Below are 19,447 nucleotides of genomic sequence, written 5' to 3' on the forward strand. Positions count from 1 at the left end.
GACCTAAATAGGAACAAGGCACCTGGAATTGATGACATATCCTCAGAATTACTGACCACCTTAGGAGAAACCAGCATGGGGAGGTTATTCCACTTAATGTGTAAGATATATCATACAGAAGTGCCATCCGATTTTAGACAGAATGTTATTGTACCTATTCCCTATAAATGAGGTACTGGCAAGTGTAAAACCTACTGCACCAATAGTTTATTATCTCACGCTTATAAAATTTTAACACATATTATTTAAATAAGAATGGGAAGACAAGTTGAAGCTGAATTGGGAGAAGATCAGTTTGACTTCAGAAGAAATGTAGGAACACGTGAAGCAATTCTGACTTTACGTCTGATCTTAGAGGATCAAATTAAGAAAAACAAGCCTACGTACATGACATTCATGGATCTAGAAAGGTCATTCAATAATGTTGATTGGACCAAGCTATTTCAGATTCTGAAGACGAACGGGATCAGATACTGACAGAGAAGAATTATCTACAATCCGTACAAAAATCAGTCTACAGTGATAAGTAGGGCTTGGATTCGAGCATATTTGCATTTATTTTTTTTTCCTGAAGACACCTGTAGGTGACCTTTGTGTCGTGATGAGGATGAAATGAAGAGGACACATACACCCAGCCCCCGTGCCAGCGGAATTAACCAATGATGGTTAAAATTCTCGATCCTGCTGGGAATCGAACCCGGGACCCCTGTGATCAAAGGATAGCAAGCTAACCATTTAACCATGGAGCTGGACAGAATAGGCAATAAAGGAAATCAAAGGGGAATTCAGAAAAGGAATTACAATCCAAGGAGTGGAAATCAAAACTTGAAGATTTGCCGATGATATTGTTATTTTGAGTCTGCAGAAGATCTGAAGGAATTGCTGAATGGTACGGGTACAGTCTTGGAGAAGGAGTACAAGATGAAAATAAATCAATCCAAAACAAAAGTAATGGAATGCAGTCAAATGAAGTAAGGTGATGCATGAAATATTAGATTAGGAAATGAAGTCTTAAAGGAAGTAGATGAATATTGTTGCTTGGATAGTCCGGCTCCATGGCTAAATGGTTAGCATGCTGGCCTTTGGCCTTTGGTCACAGGGGTCCTGGATTCGATTCCCGGCAGGGTTGAGAATTTTAACCATCATTGGTTAATTTCTCTGGCATGGGGGCTGGGCGTATGTGTCGTCTTCATCAACATTTCACCCTCATCACAACGTGCAGGTCACCTAGGGCGTCAAATCAAAAGACCTGCACTTAGCGAGCCGAACATGTCCTCGGACACTCCCAGCACTAAAAGCCATACTCCATTTCGTTTTTCGTTGCTTGGATAGTAGAATAACTAATGAAGGCAGAAGTAAGAAGTATATAAAATGCAGACTACCATAAGCAAAGAAGGCTTTTCTTAAGAAGAGAAATTTGCTCACTTCAAACACTGATATAGGAATTAGAACGACATTTTTGAAAACTTTCGTCTGGAGCATGGCATTGCACGGAAGTGAAACATGGACGATAACTAGCTCAGAAAGGAAAGAGAATATAAGCTTTTGAAATGTGGTGTTATAGAAGAATGCTGAAGGTGAGATGGGTAGATCGCATCACAAATGAAGAGATACTGAACTGAGCTGGTGAGAAGAGAGCGATATGGTGAAATCTGACCAGAAGAGACAGAATGGTAGAGCACATCTTAAGACACCCAATAACCACAGTTATTTTTTAGGGAAGTGTACGTGGTAAAATCGGCAAGGGTAGACAAAGATATGAATATGACCAACAGATTAGAGTAGATGTAGTAGTTACATAGAAATGAAAAGGTTAGCACAGGATAGGGAGGCACATAGAGCTGCATCAAGCCAGTCTATGGACTGACGATCCAAGCAACACATTTTAAAAATGTATTTGTTATTGGTTAATAAGCATTTTACAACCAGTGGTATGCCTCGTCACTTAATTCTGCTGATTATGTAAAAAGAAAAATCAGAAGTGAAAGAGAAGAATCACATCAGATAGGTCTGAAGCATATTGAAAGAAACTTTTACAAACTACGTATACTTGCAAATTGTGAAATGGTAGAATAAAGTGGAAAACCAACATGAAGTCAGTACATTCCAAGCTGGAAAGCGAGCACTTACTACAGAAATAATAATATGCTGCAAAAATGCTTTAAAGAAAGCACCTGCTTGCCTAATAAATGCTGGGACAGATCAGAAAAAGCAAAGGAAAATGAACATCCTAACAGCATTGCACTGCAACAACCACATCCAAGCAATGCAGCAGAATCTTAACATTTTCAATAATTGGCTACTGTATGCAAAACCCTTCAACAGCAGAGCGACAATTCAGAATGGAGACAGATCTGATGTATCTCCCCATAACTGGTGAAGATAATGATAAGTTCAATGATTGGATCTATGTGTACAGCCACCTAACGTAAAAAGTAATACGATGGAAAAAAAAAGCAAACTCAAAGTTATCACTCTGAAATAAGTAAAATTATTCTTGTATGAACATAGCATAAGTGAAGGTGATCTTGTTAATATTCTAAGTTCTCCAAATTTAAATGCAAAAGTTTCTACAACGTAACTGACAAAAAGTGAGGGTTTTCACCAACTTAGGCTTTTGATTCTTAGGTCATGTGGAGTACACACAATGTAATAGCTAGAAAGCCTAATATGAGTTTTATATAGTTGAGAAAACTAAATATCCATAGTAAGATTTTCTTTCCGCTTCAAATAATTGTCAAAAATAGAAGTTATATTTTCATTCATAGCCAATTAATAGCTTTCACCTTAATAATTATAATTTAATTTTCCTATCCTCTTCAAAATTATGCATCAAGTTTTCACAGCAGAATTTCCATAGAGATTCTTCTTTCAATAACATATTACTGGCATTAAACAACATAGTACATGACTCAAACATCTCTCTTGGCAAGAAATTGTTTTTTTAAAAGTTTTTCTTTTCCTTTGTCTTGAACATTTTTAACATTACAGACTCTGAACACCAAACTATGCATAAGTGTAAATCTGCAATGAGTTAGGAGATAATGCAGCTAGAGAAAGTGTATCATTGACTTTCAACGGGCACAAGTCTATGATTGATTCAGAGGTACGAAGTTTTTGCACACACTCTCTAGTAGATGCACTCCATATAGAGATACATTCATTACTCTCCAAGTGCGCTGCTACATATGTATCATGTGGTGCAACCACTTGGCATGGCCGTGAAAGCAGTTTTTGTGAGGTACTGCCTAAGTATGTATGAATGGGATTTAAGATTACTCCACATTCTTCTTCTATGTCCAACTGACACAAAATGTGAGAGGTCTGACGAAACCTTGCATTTGGCCGAGTAGATACCATAGCTAGTTCTGTCTCTGGCTCATAACAGAGTGATGTGAAGGGTCCATCCAGAGGAGCTTGCTGTCCTGAAAACTCTTCATCAGTCAATCGCTTATACGTCCACACAGAATTGAGTCTGCACACGAGAAGTCCACCTCGGGGTAGAAATTTCCCTCGATTGGTTGGAACCGACACTACCGATGTTACTGGTGATTTATCACCTGGTGTAGAAAGGGTCAACATGCTAGTTTGAGGCTGGCGAACATCATATAACATAACAACGCCTTTCTGACTTCCAACATAGAATTGGTTGGAGTTATCAGCATCCCAACAACAACTCCATAATGGTGCTTCTGTATTGAGGCTGTGTACCACAGTGTTACTAAGTACACTCACAAGCTTTGCTGAATTATCCACAGACACACTAAGCAACATATCTCGGCAATGAGGACTGAATGATAAATCTCGAATAGGTTTAGGATGAAGAAACAGAAACTGAGTAGGTTTCATATTTACAGCGTCTATTTTCTTAATCCCAAAGCCAGAAAATAACCTATTAGCTGAACTTTGAGATATGCAAAGGATATTATACCAGCCACAAAATGCCAGAACACGACAACCTTCATTCTTGCATATTTCCAAGGTATGACGGAGGGTAAAATTTCCTTTTGAACTTTTTACAGGGAGCTGACTTTTCACATCATTCTGAGTCCCTATTAATCTAATTTTAAGTTGTTCCACTTCTAACTGCTGCATTTTGGAATTCAACTTAGCCCGTACTAGCTCCAGCTCCAATCTGTTTTTCTCCATCTGAAGTGCCTCCAATTCTTTCTTCAGCTGATCTCTCTCAGCGGTATCAAGAACTTGCAACTTACGAGCATACAGAAAGCGGATGTCCTTCAGGGCAGCTCGCTTGTTGCATTGGGGACAGCGTCTCTGACCAGCACTGCAACCAACATTCAGCCACCTGACAATACAACTATGACCAAATAAGTGACCACAACGGAGACAAGCCAAGCGATGATTTCCTGAATTAGTCCACATATCCATACAGATTGGACACAAAGATCCATCATCCTGGTCATCTTTATCAGTAGAATCATCATGACTTCGTTTCAAAGTGCCAGCTGAAAGCAAGAAAAAAAAGAAGGCATTATAATGGGGCAAAAATGAGCTAACAGCACATCAAATTACAGCTTGAAGAATTATTTTGAAACAAGAGTTACAGCGAAGTACATTAAGACTGTGAGTCAAATACCCAAAGCACGGACAGTAACTAGGCATTCATTAAAATTCTTCTCAATACCTCGTAATTTTTATTGATGACATATATCTGCACACACATTTTCTTACGAGGATTCTGAAAAAAATTGCCTGCTAATCCACTTATCACTTACCTTGAAATTATTTCCTCATGTATTCTACCTATTACTTACCTTGTAATGTTTTCTTGTAATTTCGACCCAGATTATCCAACATATATACCACCAAATATTATGAGTACTTCCCAAACTAACTTCTTTGCTGAAAAACATGAGAATTTTACTGCTTCCACATCATCTCAGCCCATTCAAATGTAGGTAATGCTCATTATAAGTGGAATATCTTATTTATCTCCCTCAATTGTTGATAGGTTATGTTCTGTAATTGCATTAATAATGCCATCTAGAGACAAGTGCCACCAGAAGGGACAGAGCACACCTCAACAACAATAACAATTCAGTGTAATGTTATTGTTGATAAGCTTTAGGGGCCATTACTTTTTCTTTCCAGCTCAGTGATATTAGGGCATATGAAGCCTAGGCTCTGACCTCATTACTCGGGTGGTTATTTTGTCACATTTTTTTCTCATTTAAACAGCCATCTTCATTACTTTCATAATCAATATGGGTTAATGACCATGCAGTTTTGCATCTTATAAAATCAATCACAACCACCACCATCATTGCCAGTTAACTCATCATGATGATGACTGAACATTATTTCCATGGCAGTGATGCTCGTCACAATACCTAGCAATAAAAATCTTAATATTTATTAATACGTCAGTTTACTCATACAGTAAAAATGAACGAGGTAAATGAGATTGGAAACTGCCGTTTCTACAGTGTTTTGACATGTGCAGTTTTTAGACAGAACTATTATTTGCCAAGATATTTAGAAGTTTGCAAAAAAAAATATAATAATCATGAATATTCTTTTTATTATGCCTCACGTGGTAAAATGCACGAAACATAAAAAATAGGAAATTACATGATGCATAACTTAAAGGGTAGAAGCAAAAGTTTGCTGTGCATTCGTTGTTGTCAATAAGAAGTTTCTTTTTCCTCTACCGGAAACATGTAGTGTGTACACAGCAGAGCATATGCTATTCTTGAAGCTCTGCAGTACGTGCTGTCCAATGAACGTTGGCACTCATGTATACAGATACAGAGTCCTCTCACACACAATAGAACAAATGCAATGACAGGTCAGTGGGGAAGAGGAGACAAGGAAAAACATGACAACATAAATGGACAAGGACAATCACCATTTCTTCAGAGACTGTTGTCTTCAAATAGATAGGCTCTCTCCTCATCAATCCTAGCTGTTCTACATGAATCAATATCAATGATCTGCATTTGGGGCTGTTGCTCAAGAGCCATCTTGACAGATCTTGTCTTGATGTGGGAAGTGTAGGATAACAAGAAAGCTGGATAAATACAGGAAAAAAAAAGAAGATTATGATGATGATTACGATGATGATTGTTGTTTAAAGGCGCCAAACATCTATGTCATTGGCCCCTAATGGTACGAGATGAAACTAAATGTACAGATAATTAAAATTTACCCACTGATTACAATTTAAAAGATGGTGGTGATGAAAACTATTATGAATATAAAATAATCAGTGGATTGAATTCGCAATGCCTTATTTTCTTATAAAATGATTTAAAATTAGATTAAAATGTATTAAAATAGAATAAGTCAAATGTCTTTGAAATGAAATCATATATTTTATCAAATTAAAAGTTTTAAAAACACACTAAGCCAGACAAACATAATTAATAAAAAGCAGTTAATAAAATAAAATAAAATTAAAAAATATAAAATGCACTTTAAACATGATAAAACAGGCTACTATACCTCATAAAATAGATAACGAGGTCTACCAACTGCTTGTCATCTCGCAGAATGAGGGGGAAGGTACTAGGAAGTTTTAGACTACGATGCAGAAAGGCCAGGTGTGCACTCTGTAAGGATGTGTATTACGGTCAGATTACCGCTGCAAGTACGAAAAACCTAAAGGGAAGTCTTCCATACTTTCGTAGTTCCTATAATCGTTCTCATATTATTTGAAAGAGAGGTGACCTACCACCCCATATTCCAATAGGATATCATCAAATGTCTCAGCTGAGAATAAATATCACTGGGTGGAACCTTGCAAGGCAATGGGGACAATGTGACGACCTCCTTGGCAGCACTATCAGCTAACTCGTTTCTTGCAACACCCATGTGGCTAGGGAGCCACAAAAACGTGATTCTGGTGCTAGCACTCCAACACTTGACCAGCAGGTTCTGGATCTGTTGCACCAGAGAGTGCTGCACGAAACATGCATAAATAGATAGTATCAAGCTTAAGGAGTCAGTACACAGCAAAATGTGCCAACGTTCATTGGACAGCACATACTGCAGAGCTTCAAGAATAGCATAAGCTCTGCTGTGTACACACTACATGTTTCCAGTAGAGGAAAAAGAAACTTCTTATTGACAACAACGAATGCACAACAAACTTTTGCTTCTGCCCTTGAACCATCCGTGTAAACAACTACTCAACCTGGATACCGGTTAACAACGGACAGGAAGAGCCTCCAATAAATGGAGGGTCTATGTTCACTTTAGGACTGGTGTGCAGATTCATGATGATTTCAGGTTGTTGTATTAACCACGGAGGTACCTTACTTGGTCGTCTAACAAGACAAGGGCCTGGCTCCATGGCTACATGGTTAGCGTGCTGGCCTTTGGTCCAGAGGATCCCGGGTTTGATTCTCAGTCAGGTCGGGGATTTTAACCTTCATTGGTTAATTCTGATAGCTTGAGGGCTGGGTCTGTGTGCCGTATTCAGCATCAGAATTCATCACAGGTAGGGCCCCATCCTCACAGAGGCGCAGGTCGCCTATACGGCGTCAACTCGAAAGACCTGCAGCAGGCCTTTTCAGAGGTCATATGCCATTATTACTAACAAGACCAGGAACTGAAGCTTCATTAAACAAATTATTACTGCTATCCAAATTCAGATACAGCCCCAACATTTGCCTGGTGTGAAAACGGGAAAACATGGAAAACCACCTTCAGGGCTGCCGAAAGTGGGGTTCAAACCCACTATGTCCCGGATGCAAGCTCACAGCTGCGAGCTCCTGATCGCAGAGCCAACTCACTTGGTACGAAATTCAAGAACAGGCAAACATATAGAATGAAGTGATTGAAGAATGAGGAATAATAATTTACAAGGAAAAGAGTAAAACAGTTGTTCTTATACAAAGATCAAGGAATGCAAGAGGAGGTATAACAGGGTGAACCACTAGGGGTAGTAAGAAGATTTCAGTACCTTGGGAGTGTGACATCAGAAGATGGAAGAATGATATAGGAGATAAGCAGAAGAATGCAGTTAACTGCTGGCTTTTTACCAAAATGTGAAAGGACTGATACGGAGTAAGGAGTGGCAATACAATGCAAGGAAACCATGTACAAGAACTACTTTCTATCAATCTTGACATATGAAGCTGAAACTTGGGTAATGACCACAGCAGAGGAAAGGTAAAATCCAGGCAAATGAGATGAAATTCCTAAGAAGTATGCTGGCCAAGACAAGACAGGACTGAATAAGAAACACTAAGTGTATGCAGGGTGGGAAAAATAGATGATCAAAACCTAGGTGGTATGGGCATGTGAAAAGAACAGGAGGGACAAGGATCTCAAAGTCTATTCTTGAATACTTTCAAGATGTCTTCGATGAAGTATGGTGGAAAGACAGGAGAGATGGAAATCAATGATCCATAATCCAATCCAAGATCAAACTGGACAAAGGGAACAATGATGATGACAGAATTGTCTTTATACAATGTACATGCACTATTAAGCCTTTTCATTTAATGCTTTTAGTATTTCTTCTTGATGGTAATGATGATGCTTGGTGTTTAAAGGGGTCTAACATCTAGGTCATCGGCCCCTAATGGTGTGAAATGAGACGAAATGCAATGAAAAATTAAAAGTCCAAAATCCTCCACTGACCAGAATTCAAAACATGAGGACAAAGAATGAATGGATGGATATGAATTTAAAACAATCAGTGGATCCAACCCACAGTGCCTCACATTCACAGAAACTGATGTAAAACAATAGTATTACTGACCAAGGGACTGCTTCTAAAGCACAATACTGAAGCGATGATGCCCGCAGTCTAAAGGGGTCCAAAATCCAAGTCATTGGCCCCTCATAATGGTACTTATCGCTAGGAAAGTAGAACCATGGTATTTGTCATGGTGCTGTACTAATCAAAAAGTAGCGTAGACTCGCGGTATTCCACACATTACGGTACTACTCACAGGTAATGAAATTCACACATGTAATACAGACCTATGGTGTTTCGCACATTGCAGCGCCATTTACAGGCAACGCAAACCTATGGTGTTCATCACATAAGTGCACTAACCATAGGGACCCATACTATCCCAGGGTGTTCTTCAAATAGTGGTACTAATCACAGGTACTGTAAAAGCCAACAGTGCACTCTAAGTGGGGGGCTGGCCGCATGGTGCTCCTGCGTGCTACTAATCACAAACATATTTCTTACCTAACATAGTGGTACTATTATATTAAATAACACTAGTATGTTTTTATTGTTCTCCCACCTATTCAATACAATACAATCTTAAAAGGTAGGACTTTGTCGTTATCAAAATGTTAACATAAAATTAATACATTGTATGGTACATGTTTCACCTATCAACAGTAGACATCATCAGACATTTTTTACCTTAGGAATAGATCAGGCACCTGATTTGGAATGACTTATGAATACTGTTAAAAACTATGCCTTGTAAAATGGATTGGAGATAGTTAAACAACTATTACAAAATAAAATGTGGTATGCTATTACTTAACAATATTGTGTTAATATTTGAGTCTAAAAACATGACAATTATTAGAAGATTACAACATAGGTGGTTGGTTCCTGATGTTAAAAGATATTACAATAAAGATAAAAATCAGAAAGCACATTCCATTTAAATGTCAAATGGCGTGTTGTTAAAAACTTAAAGAAAGTCGAGCAAGGGTAATGGTCGTTGGTTCTTGAAGTTAATAAGTATTGATTTTAATTTATATGCTTATAAATTTTGAAGAATTTTCATATGGCCTGGTTCTTTTGAAGATAATATTAGTTGGAATGCTGGTGCCGTAGGCTATACTGAAGTTTGTGTAGATGTCATTAGGCCATCTTCTTTGATGTAGTATTTGTGGGAAGAGTTTGTGATAGGTGTGGCTCTTTGTTGTTGAACATGTTGAGGTGAGCGTACTAGTCGAAAGGGAACATTGTTGTCAATCGGTGGGTAGCCAAGTGTGTGATGAAATTCTCTTTGACCATTGAGAAGTTAACTTATGTTGAGGGCTTTAGAGCAACTGGCAGTCGCCGAGCTCTTACTTCCTTACATGTAATAGTGGTACTATGCCCAAGTAAAAGCGACCCATGGTGTTCCTCGCGTGGTGGTACTAATCATAAGTAGTTTCATGGTTCTAATACAATCACCCCTTGGTTGCCTCTTTTAGTCGCCTCTTAAGACAGGCAGGGGATATCATGGGTGTATTTTTCCGTCTGCGTCCCTCACCCACAGGGGGTTGTGTGTTTAGTCCACGAGAGGTATTTTATTTCCCACAAGTCCACCGACAAGCCTGTTAGGACCCCCCTATCAGACATCTGGGACGCGCCACATGAGAGTATCATCTCTCCTCCTGCTAAGCCAACGTAGTAGGTTCGTGAGTATTTCTTCTTATCCCTTGATCAAGTGTTCCCTTAGCAAGTTTTTTAAAAGTACTATATGCCCTATTATTTTACATTCTTTTTTCTAAAAATACAAGTCTTAATAATCTAATTTTAAAATTTAAATAATGTGGTTTTTCTGTCAGCAGTTCTTATATACATTGACCTGCTTTGGCATTGTTAAAAAACGAGGCAATATGTCAACCATGTGTTTCACGTGTTTTTCAGGGTATAAGTTTTCTGATATTTTTCTTTTAAGAAGTTCCCTATGGTACTTAAGATTTTTAAATTTTTTTACCACCAGAAAATCTTCATAACAGAGTATAACTGTATTACTAAAAATTTTGTTGATGATGATGTTTTTTTATTAAGAGGTGGTGGTGATTATTGTTTTAAGAGGAAGTAGACCTACAACTGGGCAACCATCCTCTATTTACACTTCTTCTTCTTCTTCTTCTTTTATGACCACATAGGATCACTTTAGTCAGTCCGTCGTTCAGGTCTCTTTGAAGGGATTGTTCGGGCTTTGCGGTCCTCCCAGTACTTCTTCAGACGCTCCGATCTTCGTGCCCTTTCCTCAGTTGAAAATGTGCGTGTTGTTGGTTTGTTTTGTGTAAGGGTAAAGCGGAGGTTTATATTCTTGAGTTTTGTATTCAATTTTATCTTATTTTTGGTGTCTTCTGTTGTAAGGCCTATTTCCTTCAGATCCTCTCTTACTTCTCTGATCCATTTACATCCTGTTGTGGTATTTTTTGAGACGAGATTGTGTTGTACTAGTTGTTTCAGAAGTCTCGAGTCCTGCATCCTCATGATATGTCCAAAGAATCCCAGTCTCCTCTTACGCATAGTATCTGTAATGGGTTCTAGCTCTTTGTACACGACTTTGTTAGGTATTAACCGCCACTGTCCATCTTTCTGATATTTTTTGTTGATACAGGTTCTTCCAATCCTCCTTTCAATTTTCTGAAGTCTGTCAGTCTTTGATTGTTTATTCAGGTAAAAGAGTGTTTCTGCTGCATATGTAGCTTCCGGTTTTATAACTGTGTTGTAGTGTTTTATTTTTGTATTTATTGATAGACATTTCTTTTTGTAGATATCCCATGTTAATTTTTGTGCTTTAGCTAATCTATTTGTTCTTACTTGGATTGAGATTTTTTCATTTAAGTTATGTGTTATTACTTCTCCAAGATATTTAAACTGACATGAAGGGCGCGAAAATGAAAGACCCCGCCTAGGACTCGCAAACCTAAGACCATCAGGGTCGCAAAATAACAGGAGTTGGCCAACGGAGGTTGGATAAAATAGATGAAAGTGAGGAATCTGGCACAGGTAAGTGGAAGCAATGCGAGGACTTAGCTAAGGGCCCCATGTTCGCCAACCGATGATCCCAAATTAAGAGCCCCTGGGCCCCCTTTCAGTCACCTCTTATGACAGACAGTTGAAACAGTGGGTGTTATTCTATGCTCAGTGGAGGGTTATTTATTAGGAATGTGTCCAATGTAAGACTAAGGTACAGTACATTTTTTTTCCTTTATTTCCAGAACTACTTCCACTGACATCACTCACAGACTGACTACCGCTGGAACTCTTTTATGAATAAAAAGGAAATCTGAGGATATGCCGCTGTGTTCGACCTGGCGAATGTAATAGGAAGGCGTGGCATGTAAAAGTGAGAAAGTCAGACCTTGCATGGGCAGCATGAGAAACGACGACTACACGATGGGTATGAAATGAGACCTCAGTGTATTTGATTGCGGCAAGGTCGTCGGCACCAGACGTATGTGTTGTATAAATTGTAAAACTACTGAATTATAAGGGGACTTCACTTAAGTTCACAACATCACCTTTATTACCATGGCTCACACTCGTCAGAGAATAAATATAACTATATACAAATACTCAAATATGTTTTAGATAACATAGCAAATGTCATTATGCAACATCTCCCCACCCTGGTCTATCATCAAAGGGATGGCTAGCTGCACTGGCCAAGTAATGAGTGTGTTGTCAGGCTGCCGCAGGACAACCATTCTTGGGCATCCAACTCTCCCTGGGCACAACTCTTCTATCCCTGCTTTCTTCCACGTGTGGCGGGGTATGACATCATCTTGGAGAAGAACGATGTCTCCAATCATGGGCTAATACATCTGGGTCTTCAGATGTTTAACCTCATGGTGACTTCTCAAGTTGAAGCAGACATTCCTTCCAGTGTCATGAAAAGTCCTCCCTGAGACCTTTCACTGTATTTGTATTATTTTAGCAGATTTTTCCTTGTACTCAGTTCTGGTCCTCCTGGAATAGACGTTAGCCTTTTCCCAACTAAAACATGGGATGGTGTTAGGGGTTCTCCAGTGTCTGTGGTCTGAGTGATTGGTCTGCTATTGAGGCTGGCTTCAATACTTGTCAATACTGTATTGAGACTTTCTTCATTCAGCTGGGAATGGCCGAATACTTTTCCTAGGCATCTTTTTATGGGGTCAACCATTCTCTCCCAAAAGCATTCCCAACACACCACCCTCGGTGCAAAGAACTTCCAACGGATACCACTGTGAGCACAGTGATGGTGCATCCTGGTGTCTGTCACAATCTTGTTGAGTTCCGTGAGCTTGTTATGAGTGGCAAGAAAGGTCAGGGTATTGTTGAAACATATGGGGTGCGGTATGCCTAGTCCGCTGATAAATATCTGCATGGCCATCTGTAGACATGTCTGTACATACCTCAAAATGAACAGCACGGGTGGCGGCACAAGTGAAAAGAACAATGTACAATTTGTTAACGTTGCTGCCGCATCTAACATATAGAGGTCCAGTGAAGTCGATTCCGGTCACAAAGAAAGGATGTGTCAACTGTATATGGTCTGCTGGTAATGGTGCCTCAATTATCTCCGGTCTGCTGTTGTGAGCTAATTTGCACGGTAGACAGGAATCTTTGTTATTTGTTGAGCTCGCAGAATCAGAATTCTTCACGTAGTTCTGCCAGTACTATGTGTACTCCTAGATAATGAAGTTTGATGTGCGTCTCTTGAATGATGAATTCGGTAAACCAGTGGTGACTACCCAAGATCGTTGGGTGTTTCTCAGTTTGAGACAAATATGCTAAATGTAGTCTGCCGGCATGCAGAAATGGACTGAACTGAGCAATCTGTGAACTGCCTGGCAATCATTCACCATTTTGCATGCAGCTAGTTCAACAATGAATCGTTCCTCTTGGACCCTTTTCATTCAGTACATGCCTGATGCATGTAGCTCTTTAGCCATTAGTACATTAGGGTATTTAGTCTTACTGCTCAACATACTGACAAAAAGTACCCAAGCTCTGATACACAGCTATCTCCAGTAGGAACTGTACCTCAAAATATCCAATGGAGGTTTGGCTATTGATCATAAGAACTTGGTGCGTCTTCCTGGCTTCTGGCAAGTGCGTGCAAGCAGGTGTTGCATCACGTGGCCATGAGTCTTTGTTCTTGATGGGCCAGTGAGTGAGGTTATCTGCAGGGTTCTGTTCTCTGGGACAGTGTCTCCAATGACTGGGGTTTACATGATTATGTATTTCTATCAGACGGTTGCAGACCAAGGTCTTCCACTTATTCAGATCATTCTGAATCCACCCAAGAGCTACAGTAGAATCGCTCCACACCTGAGCCTTCTTGATGTTGCAGCCGTCTCTTGACAAAAGTAGTGAAGAAGGTATGTACCAGCCAGTTCGGCCAGCAGCTCTAGTCTTGGTAGGGTTACTCTTTTCAAGGGCGCTAGTCTGTTTTTGCCACAGGAGAGTTTTGTGACAGAAGTATTGCTAAGCATTGAGCTCACGTAGACGGCGGCTCCATATGCTCTCTCAGAAGCATCACAGAAGACAAGATGTGCAGCTCTGGTTCATCTCATGCTCCTGTAAGGCCCATCCACCTGGGAATGGATATGGCTGATAGATGCTGAAATCTGGAAGTCCACAACACCAGTTACGTGCAAGATCTGATGGAAGATGTTCCTCCCACGGTAGGCCTTGGAGCCACACGTCTTGGAATATCAGTTTTGCTAGGACCCCTACAGGTGCGAAAAGTCCGAGAATGTCATATAATTTGGCGGTGGCGTCCAAAACATTCGTCTTCATCCCTGGTTTATCCACCAGGTTTCTTGCTATTTTCCCTTTGTTGCTGGAGATGGTGTCTTCGGAAGTATCCCAATCAATACCCAGCACACTCATTACAGATCTCATTTCCACAACCTCAATGATCCAGGCTTCCTTCAAGGGCAGCAAAATAGTAGCCATCTTGCAGAGTGGGAGTTTGATCTCCATCAAAAGGCCGAGTTCGTAGTATAACTTCATCGCAAAGATGTCATCTGCTACACTTGTCATGAAGTCATCCATACATGTTAATTTATTGAGAAGTGCCAACACAAATGGGTGATTCTCTCGATGCAGGGTTGCCAGTTCGCTAAGGCTAGAGGACAGGAGAAATGGGCTCAAAGTAAGTCCAAATGGCAAAGGTTTGAAACGATAGGTTATGACCTCAATACGGAAGTTGTGATCACAAGATATTCATTTCATTATTATTCATATTGACAGCTATTATGTAAGATTTATTGAATCCATATTATATATCCTTCTGTTCAATACAACATTTAATTTTATAATAATATATGTAGTTGTTGTTGTTGTGTGAGTAATCAGTTTGATGCAAAAAAATGAGAAAGGCAGAAAAGAATATAGGTGATTAAAGAACAAAGTGGATAGTTTTTTTTTTTACAAGTTGCTTTACGTCGCACCGACTCACACAGGCCTTATGGCGACAAAAGAAGTGGATAGAAAATGCAGGACAGCTCAGGAAGAATGGCTGAAAGAGAAGTGCAAGGATATTGAAGTTTGTTTGGTCCTAGGAAAGGTAGATGCTTCATACAGGAATATCAAGGAAACCTTTGGAGAAAGGAAAAAACTAGGTGTATGAATATTAAGATAAGGAAGAATGGCTGAAAGATAACTGCAAGTATTTTGAAGATTGTGAGGTCCTAGGAAAGGTAGATGCTGCCTACAGGAATATCAAGGAAACATTTGGAGAAAGGAAAACTAGGTGTATGAATATTAAGAGCTCAGATGGAAAACCACTTCTAGGGAGAGCAACCAAAGCAGAAAGATGGCAGGAACATATCCAACAGTTGTATCAAGATAAAAATGTAGATGATTTGGTTGATATGATGATAATGATGCTTGTTTAAAGGGGCCTAACATCTAAGGTAATCGGCCCATGGTTGATATGGTTTTGTGTACTTTTGTCATTCATCAGTCATGTCTAGTATAATCTAAGTTATCCATTTATTCACAGTTGAGCTTTCCTTTCTTCCTAACTTTTCTTCAGCAGCCCTACTAACCTCATTCTTCACAACCATCACTTCTTCTTCTATGGTGTTTCCTTCAGTCTTTTCATTTAGTCCTTGTGCAACATATTCCTTGAAGCAATCCCTCACACTCTTTTCTTTCAACTTATCTAGATCCCATTTTCTTGCATTCCTTCCTTTCTTCAATTTCATAACTTCAGATGGCATTTCATGATCAACAGTTTGTGGTCAGAGTCCATCTCTGCTCCTGGGAAAGTCTTACAATCCAAACACCTGGTTTCTGAATCTCTTCTTAATCATAATGAAGACTATTTGATACCTTCCAGTATCTCAGGTTTTGTATACATACATTGTTTGTGATGTTTGAACCAAGTATTAACAACGACCAAGTAATGATCGGGGCAGAATTCAACCAGGTGACTTCCTCTTACAGTCCTTTGTCCCAATCCAAACTCCCCTACTATATTACCTTCTCTTACTTGTCTTCCTTGGCCTGCCACTGCATTCCAGTCTCGCATCACAATTAGCTCCTAGTCACCTATTACATATTGTATCAAATCTTCTATCTCTGTTTTGATTCTTCATCATCCCCTGAATGAAGGTGTACAAATTGTACGTCAGGCTTGCCTGCCCCAAGTTGCTCTGCAACAAGCAAAGCAGCTTAGCTTGAACATCAGCAAAGCAAGAGTGAACGCATACTGAGCACGCTAGTCATAGCAAACCAAAACCTGGGTTTCCCTAAGCCTGACAGGTTGCCTGGGACCCATTGGGACTGCCGGACTTGACAAGAGTGAACGTCAAGTTTGCTATTGATGCGACGTGAATGTGTCATTATATGTTAGTGTAGCTAAGTATTGCGCTGAGTGCAGCTCTGTTGTAGTTAGATGTGCAAACAGCAGGAAAATGAACAAATCAACCGTAAAGGGAATCTATGAAAAATTAAAAAGTCTAGCATGGGAAAAATTTTCATGTGTTTACGAACAGGTAATCAAATAAGTCAGTAGGTTACTCACAATGCAATTTTTGCAAAAAGCTACTCAGCACCCATTCAGGGACCTCAAGTATGTTGCAACATGTCTGCAAATTTGACCCAAATTTTCCACAGTCTAAAAATATTTTGACCGAGCTCGATAGCTGCAGTCGCTTAAGTGCGGCCAGTATCCAGTATTCGGGAGATAGTAGGTTCGATCCCCACTGTCGGCAGCCCTGAAAATGGTTTTCCGTGGTTTCCCATTTTCACACAAGGCAAATGCTGGGGCTGTACCTTAATTAAGGCCACGGCCACTTCCTTCCCACTCCTAGCCCTTCCCTGTCCCATCGTCGCCATAAGACCTATCTGTGTCGGTGCGACGTAAAGCAACTAGCAAAAAAAAAAAAAAAAATTGAAAGAGGACAAGGACTTGGTGACTGACAAGTGCGTGGAAATGCATGCATAGGACTTGAGACAATTTACAACTACTGAGGGTGAAGGATTTTTAAATTAAAGGGTGTGCACTATATGTCTGTCACAATGCACTATATAAATGCAGATTGGTCTCTCAATAAATATGTATTAATGTGTTCGGCCTTCCCTTAGTGTCCAAAAACTGGTGAAAGTATTCGCAATATTCGAAGATCGTTTGAAAGGACATGGCGTTTCTCATGAAGATATTTGCAAAATTACATTTGTAAGACCAGGGAAGCAATATTGTTAAGACCTTCAGGATATACAAGTGTCTTCCATGCATGGCTCATATTATTAATACGGTCTTGAAGCATGTTCTGAGCGAACCCTTTTTGAAATAAAGTGTTCCTAATGTGTTAGCTGTTATACATTCAGTGAAATCTCTGGTTTCGTACTTTAAGAGAAGAGGCTTATATGTGAGGTTACAATCATCTTTGAAACTGTATCTTTCCACTCGGTGGAACAGTTATTTTGATGTGCTGCAATCAGTTCATTCCCAGATAGATGCTGTAAGAACTATTTTAGAGAAGGAGGGTGTCTCTGATAAAATGCTTGGTTATGATCAGGACATTACTGGCCTGCTTATAACATTTCTTAAGCCATTTAAGGAAGCCACAATTGATCTTGAGGGTGATGAGGAGCCGACTTTACATCTGGTCCATCCGTGGTTTTATGCCTCAAAAACCCATTGTACTCCACAGGATGACGATGAACAGGTAATATTTCATTTCTTTTAAATTTTAATGCGTGTTTCCTGATATTTAAATGTAAAAATGTTATCATACTAAATGAATTTTCAGTACTTGAAGCTTTTGAAACAAACCAGTGGTGTCCTCCTGGAGCAGAAAATGGAAGTCACTATGTTACACAACATTCCAACATTTTTGGTGCCTAAATATCATACATTAAAGAAACTAAATGCAGGAGAAAAATGTCTGTTTTTGAGGCAGCTCGACAAATGTGTGTTGAAGGTAAGATTCTGTGGTTATTTCTTCATTATTATTATTATTATTATTATTTTATTATTATTATTATGTATTATACCTATGCAAATTACATACTTTTAATATTCTAACATTAGCATAAAATATAAATAACTTGGGCATATATATTTTCAGAGCAGCTACCCAATCAAAATAGACAAGAAGTCCCATCTTCTTCAAATGAAGAAAATTTACTGCAACGTAAGAAAGCGAAATTTGACAACTGGGCAGAAAATTCGTCAATGATACATGGTGAGGTCAGTAGGTACTTGCAAGAAGGGTCTATTAGTGATGAAAATATACTGCGGTGGTGGAAAAAGAATTTGCACAGACTGCCCCGACTTGCCTGTGTAGCGAAAAAAGTGCTTAACATACCCGCTACGAGTGCCTCCAGAGAGTGTGTCTTCAGCTGCTCAGGAAATTTAATCAGCAAAAAACGTTCCCATCTTGATGTGCAAAGACTAAATGATCTCATAGTAATACACACAAACGATAATGTGTCCATGCATTAAATAATGGTATGCAGTAGTGCACAGTATGAGGCGACCACAAACTAAGAGAGCAAGTGGTAAAATTACACTTCTAAACTGATTAGGTTTATAATTATTTATTTTTGATTTGTGGGGTTACCTATAAAATTATTCTTTTTAAAGATATGTATGACCTGTACCTACATTATGTATATCTTCTAATTTTCTCGAATAATAAATAATACATTATTTTTATGGTCATAAATCCATCAACTGTCATTATGTTTATTTAAATATTCAAATATTTTGTTCAAAGAACCTACTTTTTATTAAGTAACTATTTTTGACATAGAGAAATATTATATGTTAATTAGTTACACAAGACGTCTGAATTACGAAATAAATTTAAACATAACTTTGTAATAATTAACATAATACTAAATAATCATACAAAATAATATTTGTGTTGACGAATCCTATATAAATTCTGGCATGTAACAACCCCTTTCCTGTCTGCATTCATGCGAGTCCCATATCAGCACAATGAACTAGCAAACATCGATTAACGCAGCAGGAAGAAGAAAGCAAGCAAGCAAGCTAACCTGTAGCCTGCCCAAGTTGGGCTGAGCTTGACCTGGCCAGGAGTGCAGCAGCCTGCCTGTACTGTTGTTTACGTGCAGCTAGCTTGCTTGCCTGCTCTCCAGGCAAGCATGGGCAAGTTAAATGCAGAGTTTGTACACCTCTGGCCCTGAACTAGTAGGCATGTAGACCTGCACTATTGCGGTGGACATTGGTCCCGTGTCTATCTTAACAACAATAATCCTTTCACTATGCTGTAGTAGCTTACCCGCTGCCCTATTTTC

At 39.2% G+C, this 19,447-nt stretch overlaps 1 protein-coding gene across 1 annotated transcript in view; it reads right to left on the bottom strand.

Moving 5' to 3' along the window:
* Positions 1–2,969: 2,969 nt before the first annotated feature.
* LOC136867114 (E3 ubiquitin-protein ligase rfwd3.L) overlaps positions 2,970–19,447 on the bottom strand; it is a 66,645-nt gene continuing 50,167 nt past the window's right edge. Inside the window, exon 4 of the mRNA XM_067144221.2 lies at positions 2,970–4,466. Within this exon, the coding sequence (XP_067000322.1) occupies positions 3,007–4,466 (1,460 nt within the window). The 3' untranslated portion in view covers positions 2,970–3,006. The remainder of the gene's footprint in view (positions 4,467–19,447) is intronic.

The sequence above is a fragment of the Anabrus simplex genome, chromosome 1 (assembly GCF_040414725.1).
Source record: "Anabrus simplex isolate iqAnaSimp1 chromosome 1, ASM4041472v1, whole genome shotgun sequence".
Lineage (NCBI taxonomy): Eukaryota > Metazoa > Arthropoda > Insecta > Orthoptera > Tettigoniidae > Anabrus > Anabrus simplex.